Raw genomic sequence first — 25,204 nt, 5'->3', positions numbered from 1 at the left:
GACTGAAAAGGTACTTATACTGCTCCTGTTTCAAAAAATTACGGTATCTTAAAGATACACAGGATGAATCTAAATTAAATATACATAAAATATGGGAACAGTTAATGATGCCATTAAGTACCTTATAAGCAAACATAAGATCGTACATAAGTTGGCAATCCTCAAGAGATAACAGATTAACTCTGCTTGAAACTATAAGATACAGTCGTGATAAAATCGAGACATGGGAGAGCCAAGTTTGCAAACGGCTAACCTAGAAATGTGTGTTGGACATTCTGAAGAATATGACGAAGATTACTATGATACGGAGTCCAGACGTTTACGAAAAGTAAGAATATATAAACACCTCCGAAAACTGTATGAGCTCAGTTCTTATTCTTCTCCGTTGATTCATAGTTATTCTAATAAAATGTTTCAACCGTAAACCCTAACACCTTACCAAAAAATAGAATTATCCACGTATGCTATATTTACACAGGAATCACGCTTTAAACCCGAAAACCGCCTTAAAAGTACCCCCGAGAATTCCACCGATACTTTCATCCTCTTACCCAGCGTCCAGTACCTCAATCGAGCTTGCAGCGAATTAACAGGGAAAACCAGCTGGACTCGAATTCATTTCGCAGCTGGGTGTTTCGTGAAAACTAGCCGCGATCCATCGTGCGTCGGACAGGAGGGACGCGAGGCATTCGCTCATATAATTCTTGTCTGTGGGTCGTCGGCAGGCATCCAGAGACGCGGCCATACTGCGGAGGCCATCTAGCCATGACTGCGGTAGCAGCAAGCGGAATTTAATATTAATACGAGCGGTATGGAAGGGCGAGTGTTGCGTGGCAAGCAAGCCCGCTCGAATTTCGAGAATACCGGCCTCGATATCGAGTGACCGATCCAATTTCCACGACGGCGACGACGACGGCCAAGAGCATCGACTACTACAGCCAACCACAATGGAGAACCCGTTTTAGGCTCGCTGCATCCCGCTGGAATGCTACGCGAGACTTTGTAAGGCTCGACCCTACTTGGGGGTGGCTGGCGAAAGGTGAAAGGCTGGCGAGGTGGCCAGGTTCGGGGGTTCTTACGGTTGATGGACAGCGATGAATGGGTTCCTGGATGGGCGGCGAAGAAAGGGTGCCGGGGAAAAAGAAAAACGTGGGTCGGTTGAAATTGAAGGGTGGGACTTATTCAGAGGTGGTTAACGTGCGATTCGAGTCGGGCTCAGGGGTGTTCGTGCTGGGGAATTGTGTCCGCGAACAATCTGCGAATTTCGTCTGGTAGATGCTGGAAGCTTGATAAAGAGAAGAATTTTGGAGAAAAGGAATGGGTTCCGAATGCTTTTCGAATAAGGCTTGGGAATACTTATCGAGGGTATTCGTCGACATTAACACGACGAATAAAATTATTATCGCGATGAACAAAGTTTTCTCAAAAATTCTTAAAAAGTTCGTGGGGATTTCTCGTAATTTTTTAAATAACAATTGGGAATATTAACACTGTAATGGCCGCTCGCACAACGTGTGTGTGATGCTAGGATCGATTAATAATTAATAATTATCACATGAAGGAAAAATATTAAATTTGTTGTTAAACTTTTATTGTTTTTTGTTTTATTTTAAATAGGGTTTTTTAAAATTAATTTTTCAAAAATATTGTCGGCCCCTGGAAACGTTCGACTGCGTAAACGTGAGGCCATTAAAGTGTTAATGTGTGTATATTGTAGGAAAAGAATAAGTACGGCCCTGAGGGAATGTCAAGAGCGTTTAGGGTTAGAACGAATGTGACCGTGTGCAAGAGGATCGAATGTAAGGGATGTTTATGACAGAGCCGGATGCAATTGAAGAGTTAAAGCCCAGGAATGCATCTGAGTGTTTAGGATACGTGATCCACCAATTGAGAAAGGGAACACGAGTATGAAAGTAGACAGAGTGCAAGGTTTAATTAAGAATGCAAGGACGTGGAAGAGTCAGTGTGTGTTTTAGAGTCATTCGTGAAGTTTTCTGAGAGATAGCGGTTAGAATAAATTCTAGTTTAAAATAAATTATTTTTATATTTACATCACTGCTTATTCTGTTGCCTACGCAATATTCCTACAATATTATAACGTACGTATGTATATTAACGTTTATAATATAAATATTTAATAATATCGTTAATGACGAGGTGGAATAATTTCTAGCTGGTTTTTGCAGTTATTAAATCAACGAACGCTGTTATCGTCGCATAGTCCATACGATATTGTATTAAATTTAAATTATTCAAGCGGCGTTCATCGGCTTTCGAAGTGGTTCGAATAATTACACGCGGTAACGTACAGCCAGCGAAATCCAGCTCGTCTTACACGAGAATCTCATTAACGCGACTGCATGCCGCGAATATCTTAAGAATGCTCGTACAGCGGAAAAAGCAACGGAGCCGAGGTTCCGAAATTGGCAAACTCCTTCGCTAAACGAACGATCGAGAGAGAAAAAGCGAGTCGTGCATACTAAGGACAAGCATAAGTCGCGAGGGGAGGTCGCCTTTGCGGAGCGCGACGAAGAAAGGGGTGGTTCGCGTGGAAAAAGCATGCGAGACGACAACGGAGGTCAGGCGAGATGCTTCAGGGGCGTGATATGTTGCCACAGGGTCAAGTTATTTAATCCTGCCGGTATAAAGCATCGCAGACACGCACGAAATTTATGCGCTGAAACCGTGCTAGAATACTCGACGGGGTGCATGGTTGCCCGAAATATTCCTGGCTGTCCGCGATTTCCTGCCACCCGCGAAATCGTTGCATGAGTGACTCTTAAACGCGCAACGATTATGCTTTCTCCTTTCTTTTGTGTTCCGCGTCACGGGAATTTTCTCTTTCTTCGTGTCGTCGGAGGGATAGAATTAGAAGATTTTTAAGGGTTGCTCGACCTCGACGATTCGTCGAGTTTGTGTGAAACGACGAGTATGCGTGTGGGTGCACGAAGTATGGCGTCAGTGAACTATGTAAGGAGTTAAGTGTCGATGAGGAGTGAAGGAATGAACGTGTGTTTGTTTCATAGCGACTAATGTTCTTACTCTCGCTGACAGATGGATTCCTATTTGAAGGAGGCTCGAGGACTTCCTTAGATACGAGTTCCCATGCTAACTAAGTCTGAGGCAGGGTCTGCTAGGAAGCCTTACTGAAGAGTACACTAGTAGACGCAGGACGAAACGCATTCCATCATTTTTCTTTGCATCCTCCTACCTACTAGCCTATCATAACACAACGACCATGGGGGTACCAACCGGTAGCACTTGATTAACTACATAGGCACAGTAAGTCATCATAGAACCTCGTGAGGGAGAGGGAGGGCATAGGAATAAGTCATGATAGAATCCCGTGGGGAGGGAGGACTCCATAGGAACAACGAGTCATCATAGAACCCCGTGGAGAGGACTCCCATAATTTCTTAGGTTTGGCTGAAAATGAGAAGCGTGAGTGATGGTTTTCCGAAGTATGACGGTGTGTGAATACGTGTGGAAGGGTTTTAAGGGCGAATGCTCTGTGTGAGGAGGCAATTTTAGAGCAGTTTTATGGAAGTGTTGGATCTGAGTTTGATAGCACAACACATTGTATGGGGTCTAATTATATCAATTGCTATATGTCAGGAATCTATTGCTCTATTGCTCAGCATATAGGATTTGGCTACTAAAAGACCGTAATGGGTCCCTAAAAATATCCCTAGACCTATACCCCTAAAAATATCCTACATTATAATAATCTATTGTATTCGAATAATTATTGAAATCACCTGATTTAATTTTCCAAGGTGCTTGGAAAATTTATCGTACAGTTTGATTCATTTTCTGAAAGTAATGGGTGTCATTTGACAGGGAATAAGTGCTCGATATAAACGAGAGTTATTTTTAACGATGTTTTCGAGGAAATCATTTGATCTTGTAGAAACAAGAGCCAACGTAATCAGAAGTTCTCAGGTTCCCAGAGGATTTCCTACCCCTGGAACCTTATTTCCCTGTTCTGTTGCGCGACAGCGGCAATGTTTGAGAAGAAATGACTCAAGAGACTATGCTCTGCTTCTGAAGTAATATCTAACTACGTTTGTTCCTCTTGTAAACGCTTTCGAATCGGTTATCTGTCACAACTGCTCCCCCATATAACGAAGTAACTCAATCGAACTAAGCGTCTGCTGTACTTTCCCGTGACATCGGTGTGACCTCGTTTCCCTGCCAAAAATTCAACCGAAAATTTCGGAATATTCGACGATGGTACCTTTCAATTTGCTCGCAAGAGTTTGACTGCTCTGAATTACACGAGCTGGGGCTCCTCGAGCTTTTCCACGAGTTCTTCGAATCAAGTTTGTCGACTTTGATGCGAGGTGCTTTCCAGGTACCAGCGATGGTTCACACAGGGTATATAACACGCGTGTTATGTTCCACCTGCGGTGAGTAAGACGGTGTAGACACTGGATAAAGCAGCTGCATTTTGTCTTTGGAACGAATTTCTCTTCCAAAGACAAAATTTTCGGTATTCAACCACCATCTCGAAAGATCGTCCCTCGCTCCATTGTTAATCAATATCGAAAATGAATTTATATTATATTCTAATACATCATAAATTTGTATTGTAAATAAATTAAGAAACTCGAAATATTAATAATAAGGTGGAATAAATAAGAGTATTCATTTACCTTTTTACGTTATATTTTAACCCTTTGCACACGATTTTTTTGATTTTTTCGTTGCAGAAAAATAGTAATTCGAAGACTTTCTGCCATAAAGTCGACGATATTTTTAAAACTGTAAATCGTGTGCAAATTAATACGTAGAATTATTTTATTTCAACATTCCACGCATCGTTGGGTAATTTTAAATTTGATATATTAATTGACATCGATTAAATGACGACTGAGAGTCACCTCTCGAGTAGCAAAGTGTTAACGTTGCAATCGAATGATATTCCTCTGTATTATATGGAAAATGTTTCTGCGAATGGAGAGACAGATTGATTTTTAAAGAAAATGGTTACGAAGCAATGCTCGCAGCTCCAATGCTGGTAGAATGATAAAATTTCCATCGAAAGCTCGTTGCCAACTGACTGATCATGGACAGGATTAAGCTATGTTGGCCAAAGAATTCGAGAATCGATACGTCACAAAACGCGTTAAACGAATAAAACACGATGGTCTTTCGTACCCATAGCTGCGAAATATACGATAACGGTGAATACACGAGGAGGGCTGAATTTTCCGAATTTTTCTAGCCTTTACATCTAAATCTATTCAAGAATCGCGAGAGCCAATGGTATTTTCATACCGATACGTCGGAAATGAATTTCGTAGCTCGCCCGCGAATTTCTCGGCAGCCAAACACCGAAGAAAATAAGAAGGAAACTTTCGGAAAAATAGTCGTTTCTTAGCCGGGAAAGTTCCGTGACAGCAACAAGTTTCGAGCATTACTAATAGTAAAATCATTCTCTGCTTTCCCGGAAAACTTTCCAATAACACGTTAACACGAATCTATTGCAGGACTGGGCGAGACTCTTCGCCGAAACTTGAACAAATCCTTTAACAAATCCTGCTTCTTGTGGTATGCTTCGAAGGCGAAACTTCTCGTGAAATATTTTTTCCAAATTTTTATTGTTATTATTATTTTATTCGTAAACGGACCATAGTCCATTTACATAAAATTTCACGTATAAAAGAAAAAGCAAACAAATTATGCATAATATAACACCGACGGGAAGTGCTTATAAACGCTTTGTTCAGGAGGAATAGCTTTGATCGATAATCATTCGTAATTGCCTTTTGAAAGTTTGTAAAGACCCAAAAAAAAATCTATACGATTATAAAGAGCGTTTGAGTCGGTAATAATACGATAAATTGGATTAATTAATCCATATGTAGATCTGGACATATGTATACGAAAACCTGCTCTAGATCTCGATACACGTTCCGGCACATAGAAATTAATTTGCGTAAGAAGAGAGGAGCGATCAATGCGATTATTAATTAAATTAAAGATAAAACTATGGTCAGCTATTCTTCTTCGCGCAGACAATGTTTCCAGGTTGACAGTATTTAATATCTCGGAGTAATCATGATCAAAAATTGATATTGGGTTATTTAGCTTATATGCACGAAACCTGAGAAATTTATGCTGCACTCTCTCGATCACGATTTCGTGATTAAAGCTTTTCGATGAATTTGAAAAAAAAAGATATTGCGAATAGCCCCGTTCGATTTTATTAAAACCGAGATTATCCCTCGTTTCCTTTCTCATTTTCTCGGAGATATCCGTGGGGAATTTCCCGTGCATGGTGAATATGTTTAACGGTTCATATTCTCTGCCCGTTATCTACAAACTTGTAGATAAAGAGGAAGGACTTATATTCGGAGCTCGTATCTAACCGAGACCTAACAGAGCGCTGGCCTTTCGAATTCTTATGGCTGACTCGTGCAGTCCTCTACTACTGCAGACTACTGTACCGTGCATCCATTGTACAGCGCAGCATCAGTGAAACTCCAGTGGACATTAAGTATTTTGTTTATTTTTCGACCAGCGGCAATAACGATAACCATGGGGTTACGAGTTACGTCGAGAATGTTAATATTTTACGTAAAATTGCACGGAAAATCCGGCACGAAAAATATCGCTTTCTAGGAAATTTAAAGGATCTATGAATATCTCCGATTGCGTTGCGATTTTTAACGAGAAGAATGTCTCGTTATTCATTTTTCTTTTTTCCCTTTTCCATTTTTTTTTCTTCCTTTTTTTTTATTGAACGTACGATATCGGGCGCAAAATTGCGAAAATTTATAGCGGCGAATTTTTTCTCAATTTCTTTCCCGGATGAAAGGTATTCCGCGACAGGAAGAATAATAGACAATAAACGGGAACAGACGTGTCTGTCGATTCGACGTCGTCCACGTTTTTACTGACGTTCATTGACTGTCAGAATTGTGCAGTTGCCGTTCGAAACGTGATGGTTGTGCAGAATACTCGAGTGATTATTCTTTCGCGTAACTCGTAACTCGCGCACGGGGGAAATTGATACGCCGAGGGAAGAAAATTCGCGAAGGAACGGGGTTAATCGGAGTTGCAGAATTTATAGGATACTTTGCAGCTACTGGACAATACTCAATAAAAGAGATAATGTTACACAAGCTTGGTTTTAGCGATTATCGTTTAACATGGACGCCATTTCTATTACTATTCTATTGTAACTAATTGTTTCGCGTTTCTTACGTTGTATACTTTATTAAATATATACCGAGTGTATACTGGCAACTTGTACTCACGCGACTGTCATTATTAGCAATTTTCAGGCGATCTCTAAAATTTTCTTTCGGATGTAAAATATCTGGGAGATTAAGGCTCTCCTAAATTTGAATTTAATTTTAATTTTGGTATTAATAATAGTATTTAATACTAAGTTCTGAGATCGAGTCTAGATGCAAATGAGGATGATTTAATTTAAAGGGGTCTTCTGGTATCTCGCTTAATTTTTCCAATATTTTTAAATTGTATGTGGTTAATTTGTACAGTTTTGAACTACAGGTAACTTTACTATAACACGGTAGATAGGTTCCTCGAAGATGCCGTGTTGTGTGAAACCGTATAAAGAAACGAAAATATTATTTTAATTTAACGCAACTTTAATTTAATAAATTTCTTCGTCGTCACTGCTCGTGTTGAAGTACAATGGTCTACAAAGGTTTTTACAATTTTCTTATCGTGTTAGAATAAAACCGTGTTATAGAATATCGTGTTGTAGGAGGGTTCTGCAATTTAAGAATCGTGTTATAGTGAAACCGTGTTATAGGATTCCGTGTTGTAGGAGGGCTACCTGTATCAGTAATAATATTTAACCCTAAGTTCTGAGATGGAGTCCAGATGGAAATGAAGATGGTCTAATTTAAAGGGGTCTTCTAGTATCTCGCTTAATTTTTCCAATATTTTCCAAAAATTATTCCAAAGCACTATGAAGACCGTGCGTTTTGAAATTAATAGGGTTAATTTGTACAGTCTTGAACTACACGTGTTGTAGTTCTTGTTAAGAAAGATTGAAAATTGCGTGATAATCCTCCTATTTAATTTATAGCGAGCTTCTTGTTCATAGAATCACATGAGAAGCATCTGGAAGCTTTTCAGACCCGAAAACTATGAAATAAACGAATAAATAATATCGGTGAGATTATCTGGAAGTATCTAATTCGGCTTAATTTCCATGGAACAATAGGGCTAACTCGGATCAGCACGAGGATCCTGTAGGTTTACTTTTGAGCGGAATCAGAATGTCACGTTCATATTGCGTCAATAGAAACGTCGAGTTCTCGACCTGCACGTTCCACGGCTAAATTGCAATTACTGCTAATTAATTGAGCAATGGGTTGAGTAGTCGTCCGGGAACAAAGAGCAGCATAATCGAGTCAACGGAGAAATTGAAGGCGACACTCGATTGAATATTCCAAACTCGTCATTCTCGTGACGACCATTCGCCAACTTTCATTCGCGGTTCGCGAACCTCCGTTTATTTTTGCGATACGGTTTCTACAGCGAGCATAATCCCCGTCAGCCGCTTATGTCAGTTAACGTCGCGCATTCGACCTTTCGCGCGAATAAAATCGGGAAAAATATCAAAACCCGTGTCGCCACCTGGCGATTAATTAATAAAGCCGTCGATCAACGGAACTTTTTCTCGTTTCGAACCTTTCCCCGGATAATAGACCGCGTTTCATCGATCGCAATAGATCGGCACCCCCGAAGTATAAAGGGGCGATTTAATCGATATCTCGATTTTTCGACACTCGCGTAATAGCAATTATTTCTGTATACGGTATTCCGATTTTTCAAACGCGTCTTCGTCCCTTTGCGAATTCGAAAATTCCGTGTTGCAATTAAAAGTCAGCCAGGCTAAAATTTGACACGTCGTGCCTTTTTCGTTTTGCTTTTATAACCAAGCCGCGTATTTTTAGCAACAAATTCCGGCGTCCCGCAAGCATTTCCATTAAAAAGTTGTTGGTCGAGTCGATCGGGAATGAAAGTTAGAGAGTCGGGGAAATTTCACGAGCATACGGAAACTAGGGAACAGCGTGCAGTCGACAACGCAATTTGTTTTAAATCGATACGTCGATTAATTTCGGAGATAAGCGGATTTAAAGCGCAGCCCTCGGGACGTAAGGAAATGAATGGAGACACCGTGGCCCCGCGACCTACCTCAACTACTACCAATGCGTACGCTTTAATAGTAAATAGTAAAAAATACGCTGACTCAGCGTCTGTCACCGCAGACGGTGTGCGAGCGAGAGATCCGATCGCGCGACAAGGACAGAGATATAAGAATAGCGAAAATCCTGCCTCGATCGAAACGATTATAACTCGGAAACGAAAAATCGTATCGGAACAAAATGGGCAGCATTTTAAAGAGGAAGGTCTGCTGCTTCCATTGGCGTAAGGTTCATTATCGAAGCACGGAAAACTTTGAAAGGACGTGTGTATGAAAATTCGATAAATTTAATAAGAGTTAATCGTGTTTGAGGAAAGTTTGAGTGGTAAATGTTTACATTTTGGGGATGAAATAAGAAGGTAACATGTCGGGGGTTACGTTATGATAGATAGGTGGACAATTGTAACCGCGCAGATAGCGAAAATAATTGGGAAACTTGTAATTTTTGGAGCAAAATGAAATCTGAATAAATGAACTCTGTGGACACTTTAATAACCCATTTTCTATTACAGGTTTTGTTAATTTTATGGTCTGTGGGTGTTACTGATTCCATTTGCCGAGTATTAATATCTCAGACAGAACGAGAATAGCATCGCTGCGTCTTCCTATTTGGAATAAAATTAAAAAATTAAATTACGAGGTAAAGTAGGGATCGCACGTATGTCGGTAATGAGAGGCGAATGTGGGGATAATAATAATAATAAGGAATAAAGTTAGAATTTTCTCGAGTAAAAATGAAATTAAAATTAATTTGTCACGGGTAATTAGCGCGAAGGGTTAAATATCTCCGAGACGTCGGAATTATTTTTCGCGACGTGACAGTGCTCGTCGGAATGATCTTCCCGCGATATTATTCATGCGGAAATAATTTTGCAAATTAATTATTTAGCCCGAAATTCGACAAAGCTCCTTTTCACGGCCCTTAACGAGCCTTTGACTCGTGCCACGCTTTTTCCTCGCATAATTATTTCACGTCTGTCGGTGCTCGTTCCCGAAGACGCGTGGAATTAGGTCGCGCCGGCTAACTAGGGCTAATTGATAAACAGCGTCTGGCCTGGCATACTTGCAAATGAAATCGCTGAATGAGGAAACGCGAGGCTGACAAGCAGCGCGCTAATTAAACCTCTCCGCGTATAGAAATTCGATTCGTCGATACGGGAACAGGTTTTTATACAGCGCCACGGTAAAATATGCGTGAAATGCTGGATCACGTGTGCATCTGAGAACAGGCTGGGTTCGAATTTCTGGAAAAATCCGTTCACGTCGAACCTTTCTTCCCGGTAATTAAGAGCTTTCAGAGGGACCGGGAAATTCGATTATCTCGCTCGGACGGTCCTGCTTTGGAACTTCGAGAAGTCCGCAAAATAATCTCTATGGGATTTCAAACTCCGACGGGAAGCTTTTGCGAATATGCGTGGGGTGCGTGAGTGCGTGAGAGGAATGGTTGTCGAAGAGGGAGAGCGTAATCTATATGGAAATTGCTTAATTCTTGTTTCGTTATGACACGATTTATTTATTGTTTATCGAGGAACGAACCGTGACAGGAGTGTTACAGGACGAATCTTTTAGGACTAGACAGGACTTCCTTTCTTCGTTGTTCGTTATATATAGTGTAAGAAAATAATCGACGAACGCTGAATAATTGACGGTCGCTGACAGGTTACCGACAAGGGGCCTCATCGGTGTCAGTGATAAACGGATCGCGATAATTCTGTGCTCGTGTAAACTTTAGATCTTCCTATAAACGATCCTGAGAATATGCGAAGAATACTTGGGATATGGTGTTTAAAGAATGAATGCAGAACTAGGCTAATACCTGTCAGTGAATATGAAGGATTATTTATGACAGAGAAAATTTAAAGACACTGTATACCAACTAGAGAAATTTTGTCTATCTTTAGTAATTTGTAATTTATTCCTTCTTCTATCCTCCATTCTTGTTCTTTTTTAATAAAAATGACGATGTTTACCACGGTGATTACCAGTGACTGGCATTTTTCTGCTCAGTGGAGTCATGGTGATCATCAGTAACTAACTACCCTAATTTTTTTAACACTAGATTTAGGGATATTTTTTGTATACCTATTTTAGGTACACCTGTCAAATTGACGTGTAAAGGAACCACCTATCTTCTTCTTTAAAAAAAAAAAAGATTAGTTTAATTTAAAAATAATTGCTCAATATAAGTTAACTAAATCTGTTAACACTCTGACTGCCACGCAGTTTTCATGTGTCACTCTCAGGGGGGCCACGATAAAATTTCCATTATTCTTAGGATATAATGATAAATTATCAAACAATATTGCAGAAAATAAGAATAAAAAAAGGTGGAAATTATTAATGTTCTTTTATTCAAAGTTCTGTATCTATTTACGTTGTTCAAATTTCCAAAAATTTCCAAAAATTAAAATCACAGGATGCTAGTGACCACCATGGCTCCACTGAGGACACGAGCGCTGGTCACTGATGACCACTATGGCAATCAACCTGCTAATATCGTATAATTGAAGTAACTCATCTGTCAAATAAACTGGCCCCGTCTGGACCTAACCTAACCTAACCTAACCTAACTTAACCTAGTGTCAATTAATATTCGTCTTATATTAACCATACTCTTTAAAATTTGAACAATATAAATAAACAGAGAACTCGGAACAAATAACATTAATAAATATTCACTATCTCTTTTTCATCATTATATCCCAAAAATAATGTGAATTTTATCCTGTCTCCCTCAGTGCGCTATATAAAAATCACGTGACAGCGAACGTGCCAATAAATAAATAACTCCACGCGTGTTTACCTTGAAAACATTTCGCGGCGGAAGAACCGGTAATTTCGAAAAATCGATTCTTCTTTCGGATTACAACGCGATCCAGACGCGACTGTCTGTGTGAGTAATAAATAACTGCAGCGATTAGCCGATTCCGATCGCTATCTGTTTTCAAATTTTAAATCACCTTTGTGACAAGGCGCGCGTACGGCGTGTTCATGCACAGAGAACGCGCGGGTACGTGCCCCGAATCGAAACGGAGCATAAACTTTGCCCCCGAAACGACGTACGTCCGATTGTAAAACGTATGGCAGCGTTAATTGAAATTTAAATTCGCCAGACACATTTGCACCGTTCAACGGAGACGCGCCGATGAAATATGCATGCTTTTTATGCCCACTGTAATTTAACAAGCTGAAGTAGCAATCAATTATTGAAATTAATCACCTGCGCCAAACGAACCGGTAATCTATTGCCAGCCCTGCACCTATCATTGCTCGTGTCTCTAAAGGGTGAATGAAAAATTTTAAAAAATTAAAAAATACAAATAGAAATAAAAATAAATCGAATTTGGGAACTTGCAGAAGGGACCAGTTTCGAGCTAGATTTCTTCACTGGATCGGTCAATTCCTTTCATAAACTTTTATGTGAATATGTGTGAAGGCGGAGGACGAGAGGTTTTTAGTGAAAAGAGCACTACGTTTTCTTAGCAGGACTTTATTATATTCGGGGGGCCAGATGCGGAAAACTGACGGCTAGCTTTTTGGGTAAAACCCGTGGTCGTTGGATAGGCCTAAACGAACTGACTCTTTTTCGCCGCTCATTAGGCGTCGAAATTATGGTGGTAAAGACATAAACCAGGCCCCCATTGACCGGAATCCTCGATGTCTCGAAGGAGTCGAAAATATTTATAAGGAACCTTCGTTTTCCGCATCTGGGATGTGTCCCTAGATGTCTAATTTATACTGTCACTTCTTCATTCCTATTTGATACGTAACGTTTTCCTATATATATTGTCCTCCGTATAGAATTTGTTAAATCTACGAATGTACACCAATGGGGCTACCCCATTATTATAACACTACTGGCCATTAATATTAATTGTATTTAAATAAATACGTAAATAAATAAATAAAATAAGGGAATCTCAAGAAATTTCATGCTCGTATCGTTATTTGCCTTTGTTCCGTGAATTTTACTCGTTGTGTCACACGTCTGTCATATTAATCGTGTAATTGGAACGCGGATATAAATCCTATTAATCAATTATATGGAATACTCTGGGTACGAATATGTTTATGTTTTCCATCGAAAATTACGATCTGTTGCAGCGATTATTGATAAATCTGCGTCGAGGAATGTAATTGGTTGCCTGAGTAAAATGGCAATTTTGATAAAAAGTATGCGAAAAGCGTACGTACGAATTTTAATAGTAAACCTATCAGTGTACAAATGGTGGTTTTTAAATTTTAATTATAAATTTGGTATTCGAAGTTGTCACTTTGACCACTTGTCTTTGCAACTTTTCTTTTAATTGAGGTATAATTGATTTTTTGATATCTCATCGTGTTCTATTTTTTTTCTTTTTTTAAAATGTTTTTTTTTATTTTATTTTTACTATCATTATTTTTATGGTAGGTTTAATGTCAACTAGGAAATTTAACTAGGATCGAAAATGTCAGCTATGACTATTAAATTCAGCAATTATACTTTCCCTCTTACAGAGAAGTGGGAAGGAGGGTACACACCGGTATTAAAAATAAATCAGAGCGGTACATACTCGACCGCGTAATTAAAGTAATTAAAAAATCGTTAAATTTTGACTGGAAAGTTGTCCATGTTCGAGAACCCGTAACTTCGTCGAAGAAAATCCTACATCAGTGAACCTAGATTCATTTTAAAGATCGAGGCTTCCACTTTCAGACTCATTAATTGAATTTCTAAAATAATTTTTAATTCCTACACACCGGCTAAAAACTGATGGTGCCGTTTTTCCCTAAAAATTCTATAAATTCAAACGACTCTACGAAAAATTTGAAAAATTTTTCTCACGATTCTTTTTGGAACGAGCTTATAGAATAAACTCTCCTCTTTCTAACGACCGCTAAAACATTCAGATGGCATTCTTTCCCGCTGTTTTATCGCATTTCTTGCGCCCGCCTGCAACAACACCGTGCATACCTATCAAGCGGGAAGCAATAAACGAAGGGTTTCTTAGTGAAATGAACTTAAATATAGCGGGATAGGGGAAGAATTTTATGCGGAGTCACTTAAATGCACGGTATCCCGTGAAACACAAGGGAAACGGACGCGACATGCGGACCAGGTCTCTCAAAAACGGGCTGCAAATGAGAGCCGGAGAGCGGTGCGCGTTTCAAGCATAATCCAGGTCGTCGTGACGCGGACCGACTATCTGTCGTTAAGAATGCAATAACGGGACGGCTTATCCCGTCATAACAATGTCCCGTGGATGGTGGCTGGTGCGACTGGAATTGAATCGACCGCGGAGGAAACGGCAGCCGTTCGTTTTACGCGTATGCAAATTTTTATGCGGCGCGCTTTACGCGCGGTAAGAACACACTGTAGATAAACGCGATCCGGTGCACGCGGGCATTTCGATGCATCCGAGGGTTGGAAAAGGGACGCTCGAGGGCAGAGCCGCCATTGATGCAGCGAAAATTTTAGTTCAGGACCACGAGGGAAAATTTTTAAATTCGGTCAGACGCGTGTTGGCTACGCTCCTTTGTTAATCTCCGCCATTTCTGAGCGACAAATCGAGATTTGTCTCGTTACCGGGATTCACCCTTTCACTGCCACGACGAAATCGCGTGTTTCGCTTTGGACGCCATGGGAGTATTTTTATTATTCAAAGCATGCAATGACAAAATAATAATAAATTGGTGATATGAGACAGCATTTTTACCCAATGGAGTATTTATCTTATTGACAGTCACGGGTGACCACTGTGGAGCTTTGGTAATGGTTGACAATTGACAACTGTCAATTTTGATTCAATTTTTACAATTATAAGTAGTTCAAGAGCTCAATGACCACCGTGGTGCCTTGGTAAAGGTTGACAATTGACTAACTGTCAATTTTGATTCAATTTTTACAATTATAAGTAGTTCAAGAGCTCAATGACCACCGTGGTGCCTTGGTAAAGGTTGACAATTGACTAACTGTAAATTTTCATTCAATTTTTACAATTATAAGTAGTTCAAGAGCTCAATGACCACCGTGGTGCCTTGGTAAAGGTTGACAATTGACTAACTGTCAATTTTCACTCAACTTTTACAATTTCAATTATTTCAAGCGTACCGGTCATCAATAACCACCGTGGCGCCTTGGTAAAGGTTGACAATTGACAATTGACCAGCTGTCTTAACTTATTTTTTACCGAGAAAAATTCTTTACATGCCCTATGTACCACGAGGGATCATTTGACCTCTTATGGTAAGAATATGTATGTACAAAGTACCGATACGTTTAGTGTTAATAAAGGATTTGGAATTTGGTGGTAGAAATGTATATATAAAACGGAAGAAGACCGTGAATTTAGTGCTGCGATTTCTAGGCGATCTTTGGTCACGAAAGGGGAGCTATAATGTTAAGAACGTCGTGAAGTAATTCAAGCTGTCCATGAACCCCCGTGTTCCCTTATTTACCGAGTTTAATATCGCCACTACGGGGTGAGCGTAATGAATTCCACTTTGTCGCGTTTTTCCTTATAATTCTGTTCCGGATGACCTGTCAAACTGAAGAAGACGTTTCTCTGCAGGACTTCCTCTGATATTTTGCTTGTATCCAACGACAGCGCGCCATTTTGTTCGCGTATATCTCGAAATACTTCGAATAATTTTCCACCTTGAAAGTGACGGAAAAGGAGACATTAAAATAGCGAAATATAGACACTCAAGAAGGCTAATTTCTTCAACCTTAGTTCCTCTAATAGGAAGGTTCCAAGCGATCTGACCCCGCGTTAAAAGTAGCCAAGAGCACTGTTAGACCTCAATTACGTTAGTGGTGCCGTTTACTCGGCCGAAAGGTGGAGTTAAGCACGCAGAAAACGCGACAAGCTTTATGGAACGATCAATTTTAATGGCTCCATTCGTCTCGCATTTACCACTGTAAGCTAGCGTATTTACGAGAACGCAATGGCGCCGCTGGCCGAGCTTAAAGAGATACGAGCGATCGAACCCCGTGATAAAAGGAAGATCGAAGCTTGGAAACTTGGCCCGAGTGCAACCGGCAACCGTTCCTCAACTTTTCACCTTCCCTGATCCGCGGTAACCTCCTCTGGCCCGGTTAATAAAGTCCACCTTGGACTTTCCTTCCCTCCCCGAAAGCTCGCGGCACGTTCCAAGGGACGACTAACTCTCTCGGATAGCCAAGTTTCGAATGTTCGAACGCGATGACTCGAGGAAACGATACAATCGATTTAACAGCGGGTATCGTGAGCGTGATAGGGATCGTTGGTTGCCGAAGGTTTACGAATTATTCAGAGGAGTTTATCAACTTGGCCTGAATCCTGCGGCGCACAAGCCAGCAGTTTCCACGGTAAATCACGCGTGTCGAACCGATTCCTGTCGGGAAAGCATAAATATCGGAGACATTAGGATGTAAGCCAAGTAATAATTTCATTTGTGTTCCAGGACTCTCGTTAGGCGGTGGCCTCATAGTCCTTGCCTCTGCTTTATCGGATGCTTCGTTGGAGCTGCCGGGAAAGTATAGTCTGCCCTCCACGTCGAGCATGCAAGCCGACGACAACGGTCTGCCACAGTACCACTATGGCTGGTGTCTTCAGTTGTCCGGACTGGCATTGATTTTGGCAGAAGTGGCAGCTGTTCTCACCATGTCCGGTTATATGGCCCGTTTCTCCACGGTGGAGGAAATGGTACGATCTCGGTGATTATTTAGCAACGAAGAGTGAAATGGTAGAGAGAGTTTGTTACTGGCTTGCTTTTTCAAGGTGAGAGTCATGGTACCCGGTGCAGAGAGGAAATTGAGAGAACAGAGAGGACTGAGTTCGGAGTACCTAGTTAGGGCTCATCAGAAGTCGCCTGGACCTCCACAGGCTCGAGGATTCGGGCAACCGTCGAAAGGTAACGTTGTTTCGCGTTAGGAATGGTTTATGTAGCTAAAGGCGAATTAATGATCACGCATTTGTCACTCTTTCAGCGTCACAAAGAGGTCCCGAGGAAGGGACATCCCTATTATGCAAAACTGCACCGGATATCTGTGCTTCGAATCCTCAAGCTATCAGCTACGTCGATAAGGCAGACCTCTCTCACGTTTTACCAGCGTATCCTGACTCCAAGAACCCGGATCCGAGATATGCCTTCGGGGATAAGTCAGAAGCCAGTGTTATCGACTCACGGTTAAGTGGCTTCGCCGATAAAGGAGGATTGATCGATTCGAGAATTTTGTCCGACTCGCGTCAAAACATGATCGCGTTCACGGAAAATAAGGAACATCCTGTTGGTCAGGAACCAAGATACACAGAATTTTCTCCTAGAACGACGGAGCAGAGCGTAGTTGATTCTAGAACGAGTGGCTTTACCGAGAAGGAAGGTCTCCTGGATTCCAGGCTCAGCGGGTATGGGGAGAAAAATGAATCGTTACTGGATACTCCTCCGTTCAGTTACGACTCGCGGTACAATACTCTAGCTGGGCAGACAGTGCCCATCACGTTGAAGAATCAGAACACACCTGCCTCCGCGATTCAGTCTCAATACATCTATCAGAACTTTGGCACGATACACTCTGGAATTCTGAGGGTATCCGAGCCAGGCACCAGCTCCAGTTCGAACTCGAGTCAGAGGAGTATGACGCTGCAGAATCCCAAGAGAAAATCGCAAATCGCTCAAAACACTTTCAGCACGATGGAATGCGAGAAGAGGAAACGTGGACCAGGCTTGGCTGGTAAGACAGGTTTCTACACAGGCAGCGCCGTATGACCACCACCTCCACCTCCGACGCCCAGGTAACTGCAAGAGGAAGAAACGCCACTGTAATCCTGTATCGCAAGGAACGAAGCTCAACTAGTGGCGTGTAACCTAATTCGTCGGAGGGATGTACTTTACCATGGTAATCCTAACTAGAGAAATCTGCGTTATCGACGGACTCTGTTCTACGTATTATCAACCGAGTCGATATCAGCGGAGTTATCCTATGAGAAGATGCTATTCGTAAACGATTATACAGTTCCCTGTGACCTCGTTATCTACAGACGAACCGGAAGTGGAGGATTATTCCGTCGATCGTGCGGAAACTCGTTGCAGGACTCGATGCATACTGACGAGGAACGAACTTGTACATAAGCTATCTGTAATAAGGTCGAAGCTGAAATCCTCCTCCGCGCTAGGGGGGCACGAAACGAATTATATCCAAAGCGACGTGTCGCACAGTCATTATAACAGCCGACAAGTTAATCGATAAAATAAGGAGAAAACAAGATTCGTGGTAGCGTGCATAAACTAGGCGTAGCGTTAAGTGGTATAGGCAACGTATCTTAAGAGGATTAAAGTATAGGCTCGATTTTACCAGAGAATTTATACCTTTTACTTGCGGAGCCGAGATCGCGTTGCCATTATGAGAGCTAGTCGATCTTTCCTTGCGTGTCGATGCTGAAAGAGCGATGGAGTTACAGGGTTACAGTCGATTGATCCGCTTAATCACTTTACTCCGTGGCAGAATTTCAACACGTTTATTATCATAAATTTCATCAGACCCGCACCTTTTCGCCAGTTATGGTTTTATACATAAGGAAACCCGATAGACGTCCATGATTCGCATGGAAAGTGGATCAAGAGACATGGAGACCCGCAACTCGACGTTAAATTTATCCTGAACTAATCACGTAATCGCGTTCACAAGCTGCATAACCAATCGAACCGAGCTATAAGTCGAAGAGGAATATTAATGTAGTCGATATGCTGTAACGTATACTCGGTGGTCATGGAATAGTTACGAATACTCAATCGGGCGTAAACTCGTCTGACCATTTTCGGGAAAGAGGGAATGTCATGAGAGAGATAGAGAGAGAGAATTTCGAATAGCCGTTTGACGAATCGTGTAAAAGATTTTACCATAGGAACGGATCATCGACATGAAGCACAATAAATATTATATATATTATATATATATGGAAAAATAAATGGATTAGAGTACAAACATTTTCTTACCATTATCGAACCGTGTATTTAGCATTCGCTTAGCTGTGTATGATTTAATAATCGTTTCCCTTGATCGTCACTTATCTATGGCAAAGTCTTTCATTGCGTTCGCCAATCTTGGACATATCAAGAAAACGATAACGTTTTTAACCCAATCGATACTAAAATCGTGACTTCAAACTAACTTCCTATTTCCCACGGGGTGTTCGGCAGGGGTCGAGAATATTTTAACATCTCATAGGGCCCCGTGAAAATTACACTCTCCGTGAAAGGATCGTACGTTGTTGTGTATGTAACTTTGCGACTTGCGTATATTAACGTATACAGATCGTAGGTAAATGTAATAAAACGTTCATTTTTCTTTCTACACGCGTTGTTTCCTTACCCTCCTACTCAATAAAGCTGTACGAATTCTTGTCGTTGTGATTTATTCGATGATACTGCAATAAAATGTGTTCCCTTATTTCTGCATTTATTCGCTTCAATTTGCAAATTTGTTAATGACGAAGGCTATGCAGAATCATAGTAAATCCGTAGCCTGTACGTACGTGTATGTATATATTTAACATTGTACTTTCTCCTACTCGTAAATTTGTTAAATCGTCTAAGATGTTACATTCTTCTGTCGCTTTGATATTGTACCGTCGTAACCACATCTTTTTAACCAACCATGCTTTCCCATTATTCTCCGGATTTTTAAAATGTTATGTATAACTCGACACCAATGTTTCACCGATTATCAGCTTACTTTCGATCAGAGAAATGTTCGGGATTCTTTTCTGCGATGTGCATTGGGCGATTTTTGTAGTTACTTGTTATGAACACGAATTTGTGGACAGAAATTCTGTGTTACCCTGGAATTTTAATGAAAATTGTCGATTTTTGAGAAGAACGAAGTATTGCGCGAGAAGTAACAATCTTAGAGAGCTCTAATTGTTCTTGAATGAAAGAGGAGAGATCACTGGATACATCATTGTCTATGGTTGTAATATTTTGAAGCTATAAATTTCTTTCAGTCTGTGAGAATTGAAGAAGGTTTTGATAATCATGCTGGATAATTTCTTCAGAAATGTATGAACAAAGTATAGCAAATTCGTGGAAGATTCCTTGAAACCTAGGGTAATACAGCAATTCTGCTTATGAATTGATGTTTAAAACGAGTGACTACAAGAATCGTGCAATGTATATTAGAAAAAGAAAGGAAACTTAAAATTTGTTCGACAGTGTAAATGTCTATCTCGTTAATAAAAATGACCTGAATTGAAAAATAAATCTGTACAAGAATATACGAGATGAAATCAATAAAATTTTCCCAATCAAGTTCTTCAGTACCTCCTATTGATATTCACGTTCAAGCTTCCAGAGGTTCATTCTACTAAGACGAATTTTACCAACTCGAATCTCACGTGTCCCACTCGTTGCTTTCCAAATCGTTTTAACAAGTAAAGAACGAATAAAAATCGTATATTCAAAATTATCGACCTGGACAAAACCTGTGACTATTCAACGATAAAGTAGACGTCCAAAAAGCGACCTCGTGCCTTGAGAGAAACAAAGATGGTTGAGGGTTCTGAGTTCCTAATTAGAGCACCCCAAAAGTCTCCTAGACCTCCACAGGCTGCAAGGTTCGAGCAATTTTCAAAAGATCATATTAACTGAGATTATAAATAGTTTATGAAGCTCAAAGAGAATCGACAACCATGGATCTATCATCTTCCCAGCATCCCAAATAGTTCCCGAGTAAGAGACATGTCTGCATGCAGAACTGCACCGACATCTATGCATAGAATCGTCAAGCTATTACCTCGGTCGGTAAGGCAGGTCCCTCTCGCGTTTTACCATCGTATCCGGATTCCAAGAACGCGGATTCGAGATACAGGTTATGTACGTATATCGGGAGGCTGTTTCAGATGGCTCTGTTCGCAAGGAGCTTCCGGAGGAGACTCGTCATCGAGCTTTTTCGCCAGATGGCAGGTCCGTGCTTATGTCGCGAGACTCTGCTCCTAATGTTTAATTAACGCCGCATAATTGCCCGGCCAATTAGCCAACGCAGTTTAATATTAATCTGCAATTTGAATTCATTTCGATGCGTTTAAAATTTATTGAATACATAATTAATGCCGCGTGACGCGAATGCAGATACGATGCACGAGCCGCCCCCGGCACTTTGCACGCTCTCTCGATGATTTATTCCGACAGTCCTCCGAAAGTTAGCCCGAAAAAACCCCATGAAAATAGTTAATCGTTCCCGAAAGCGTTGCTCGCGGAACGGCAGCGACGTTCAAAACAGCCACGGCCATTCTACGGGTACGAAAGCTCGGATGTGCGGATAATACGGTGTGTTCGGGGATTTGCACGCGTCGGGTAGTTTTAAACGGCCGCTCTTAATTAATGGATTTAGTCTGTTTCTTCCGTATCGTGGCCGATGAATGTGATTTACGTCGCCCGAGGTCAACCGTGTTTCTTTCGAGGAAAGTGCATGGCAATTGAGTAATTTATGGCCGTGTTGGATAGAATCGGGCAACGCGTGATCATCCAGTCGACTTTTCGAATCTTCCTTTCTCGGTCGCCATTTTAGAGAGCTCGGCATGCCTCCGTGACGCGTGTAAGCGATTCTCCCATTACTATAATCTCATTGCCATAATACATCGAACAATTCCGGTTGTTATCCTAGTTTTGGTTTATGCTCGAGTCACTAGCAGAATGGAATAAATTATAGTTTTATTTCCATGGTTCATTTTTGAGGATGAGTATTTCGAAACTGTTTCGATGCACTGTGCACGAAGAAACAATAGCACGTTTAATTTTCGAAATTTTCGAAGACTACTGAAAGCAAGTACTAGTCTCCTCTGTAAAATCAAATTTGAATCGTGATTATACCATTTTTTAATTTTTTTTGGTAAGATACACCATTTTGGAGTTAAGCATCGAAGAGATGCGACAATTAATGTTCGGAGAGAAGCATCGAAAATTGTATATAGGTAAATTGCTCCATGATGTTTGAGCTTGAAGAATAACTAACGATATGAGAATAATAAATAACCTCGCATCGTCCCCCAAAATCTGTTTATCTGCTATTAAACCGTTCAAAAATTGCCCCACTCTTCCTCCCTCCCATCTCCAAAACAATCTTCCACTTTCCCCGCTCTCTACTCGCGGAAACTCGAAGAAACAATCACTCAGGCATCGCGAAAACCTCGTCTGCCAATTTTCCCGAGCTTTTCCTTTCTAACCCAAACCGTGCGAATCGATACGCACCCTCCTCCCCTATGCGAACACCGTGGAACACGGGAAGGGCGGTGAGGCGCGGGGGTGGATTGTCTCTGTCATTTACCTGCACCTTCCACACCGTCTCTTGCCCTTCGCCGCCACGTCCGAATATTCCTGGCAACCCCTTTCTGCAACCTGGCACCCTCGACACGCTCGACCCACCCTCCCTCCGATGCTGCGTGTAGCCGTCTCGCTCTAATCCAATTAAAAACGGCGGACGATCGCACGAAACAGCGGCTCATCGACCGCGGGAATTTTAATTGATGTTACAGGTACGAGAGGGTGGCGGAGCTGCTCTGGCTGCTGTTCTACAGAAGCGGGATATAGAAACGGACTCGAGGGGTGGTTTCCCCCCTCCCACTGGGGCAAAGCAGACGAGGGTGGAGGAATGGCTGGCGGAGGGATGATGGTCTGTCAGCGGGACGCGTTCCGGCCAACTTTCGCCGACACGGATCCCACCTCTTCAGCGTGTCGCGCGGAATCGTGTTCAACCATCGGCTGTAGCCCGTGTTTACGCGCGGGGGTGCTTGTGGAATGCGAACCGGGGACGTGGGTTCGCTGATTAACGCCCTCTTCGCGATGAACGTTCGAGGGTGGGGTGAATGGGAGTTGAGACGATTTGGGAGACTTCAGGGTGACTGGGTCGCGATCAAGATGATCGAAGATCCAAGTCGAAACTTGAGACCAAGTCGAAAGTGGTATTAATTCAAAAATAAACACTCACCACAGCACGGTGATCCTCCTCTGCAGCTGTAGCGGCCTCGAGACGATGTTGCGCGGAACTCACTAGCGCCACCACGGCCCGTAACTCCGATGTAGGTTCTGTAAAGATAGTATACATCGTTGAATTAGACTCTAGTTCTACAGGTGTGTATTAGAGATACCGGTGTGCCTGTTTCCATCGTTTTTTAAATGTAAACTGCTAGTTTCTGGTTCATTTATATTCTTAAAGTAATATTCCTTCGTAATGATCCTCGACTTTGTAGACTGAACGATTGCGAGAGCATAATCAATAGTGTGTCAAACAAGTTTAGTGACTCCATTATCTATTTTTTAATTCATGCATCATACTATGTTGCAAATGGTCCTTGCTGGCGCTTATTTTCCGATTTATTTTTAGAACTCAGACATTCCTTACGAATTGCTTAAGGTGATAATATTTTTCACCGGGGGTATTTACGGGAACGATTTTGCAGGAGGTAAAACGAAACGAAGGCGACGTATTTGGAGTAATATTGTATTGGAAGATAAAAGGGTACGCGGAATTTGGCGAGGAATTGATTGACTAGGCGGAATTGATTAACATCGGACAGAGTAATTATCGAATCGTTTAGCAACGGTAAATTTAATTACTCTTACAAAGTAGGTAACAAGCTTAATTATTATTAATAACAGGGTAATTTCAGTTTCAATAAAGAAGGAAACTATTAGCTGGAAGCAATCTAGGCTCGATCTGCTCTATTAATTTCTAATTTGTAATGATCTGGTTCTCGATCTAGATATCACTGCGCGCCGTTTAAAACGATTTTTCTCCATTCTAATATCGACGTACGAGAACGAGTATGAAATAAACCAAGACCACCGGTGAATAAATAAAATAAATTTCGATCACCTATCATTTCTTTCCTCTTAACCCTCCTGTGCCATCAGGCAATCTAATTTCTTCATTATCATATTACAATTCCATTATTCTGATTTATTATTTATTATTCTACTCACCTCATTAGTCTAATTTATTATTTATTATTCTACTTTATCTCGCTATTTCTATACATGCGTTACTCTGAATGTTTAATCCTCTCATACAAAATCCCCTTAAAGGAAATATTAATCAAGGAAAAGTAGGTTGGCTTTCTTCACATCGTACCAATGTATTATTTATTATTATATTTTACTTTTTCCCCTTCTTTTCCTATTCTATACGATTATTTTAATATCCTTATTTATTATACACGCATCGTTCTAAATATTTTCTCCCTCCACGCGATATCCCTTTAAGAGAAGAATAAATTAGTCACCTTTCTATTATTCCAATTTATTATTCACTATTTTATTTTATTTTATTTCATTTATTTATTTATTTCCTATTCCATCCCATTACTCTAATCTATTGACTTATTACGCATACGTCGCTATAAATTTTTACCCCCTCCACGTAATATCTCTTTAAAACAAAAATGAAACAAGGAAGAAAAAATTAGTCGTCTTTCCATTATTCCAATTTATTATTCGCTATTTAATTTAATTTCATTTAATTTATTTATTTATCTCCCATTCCAACCCATTACTCTTATATACTAATTTATTACATATAGATCGCTCTAAATTTTTACTCCCTCCATGTAATATCCCTTTAAAACAAAAATGAAACAAGAAAGAATAAATTAATCGTCTTCCCATTATTCCAATTTACTATTCACCATAATATTTTATTTTATTCTATTTATTTATTTATTTCCTATTCCATCCCATTACTCTTATATACCAATTTATTATATATATCACTTTAAACTTTTACCCCCTTCACATAATATCCCTTCAAAGGATATTGAAACAAGGAAGAATAAATTAGTCGTTCCTCCATTATTCCAATTTATTATCCACTATTTAATTTAATTCAATTTGATTAATTTATTTATTTCCTATTCTATCCCATTCCTCTAATCCACTGACTTATTACACATACGCCGCTCTAAATTTTTAATCCTTCCAAGCAACATCGTCTCGAGAGAAGCACAAGGCAAGGAAGGCTAAGGAAGTCGTCTTAATCAGGGAACGTTAACGCGACGTGCC

At 40.7% G+C, this 25,204-nt stretch overlaps 1 protein-coding gene across 1 annotated transcript in view; it reads left to right on the top strand.

Annotated features, from left to right (window-relative positions):
- LOC108550833 (uncharacterized) overlaps positions 1-17,967 on the top strand; it is a 73,594-nt gene extending 55,627 nt beyond the window's left edge. Inside the window, exons 2-4 of the mRNA XM_017904717.1 lie at positions 16,619-16,860; positions 16,936-17,068; positions 17,145-17,967. Of these exons, the coding sequence (XP_017760206.1) occupies positions 16,619-16,860; positions 16,936-17,068; positions 17,145-17,923 (1,154 nt within the window). The 3' untranslated portion in view covers positions 17,924-17,967. The remainder of the gene's footprint in view (positions 1-16,618; positions 16,861-16,935; positions 17,069-17,144) is intronic.
- The last annotated feature ends 7,237 nt before the right edge of the window (positions 17,968-25,204 follow it).

Source organism: Eufriesea mexicana, unplaced genomic scaffold, assembly GCF_001483705.2.
Source record: "Eufriesea mexicana isolate 0111107269 unplaced genomic scaffold, ASM148370v2 scaffold4744748303, whole genome shotgun sequence".
Taxonomy (NCBI): domain Eukaryota; kingdom Metazoa; phylum Arthropoda; class Insecta; order Hymenoptera; family Apidae; genus Eufriesea; species Eufriesea mexicana.
Note: the sequence above shows the minus strand (reverse complement) of the source record. Positions and strands in the feature narration are given on the sequence as shown.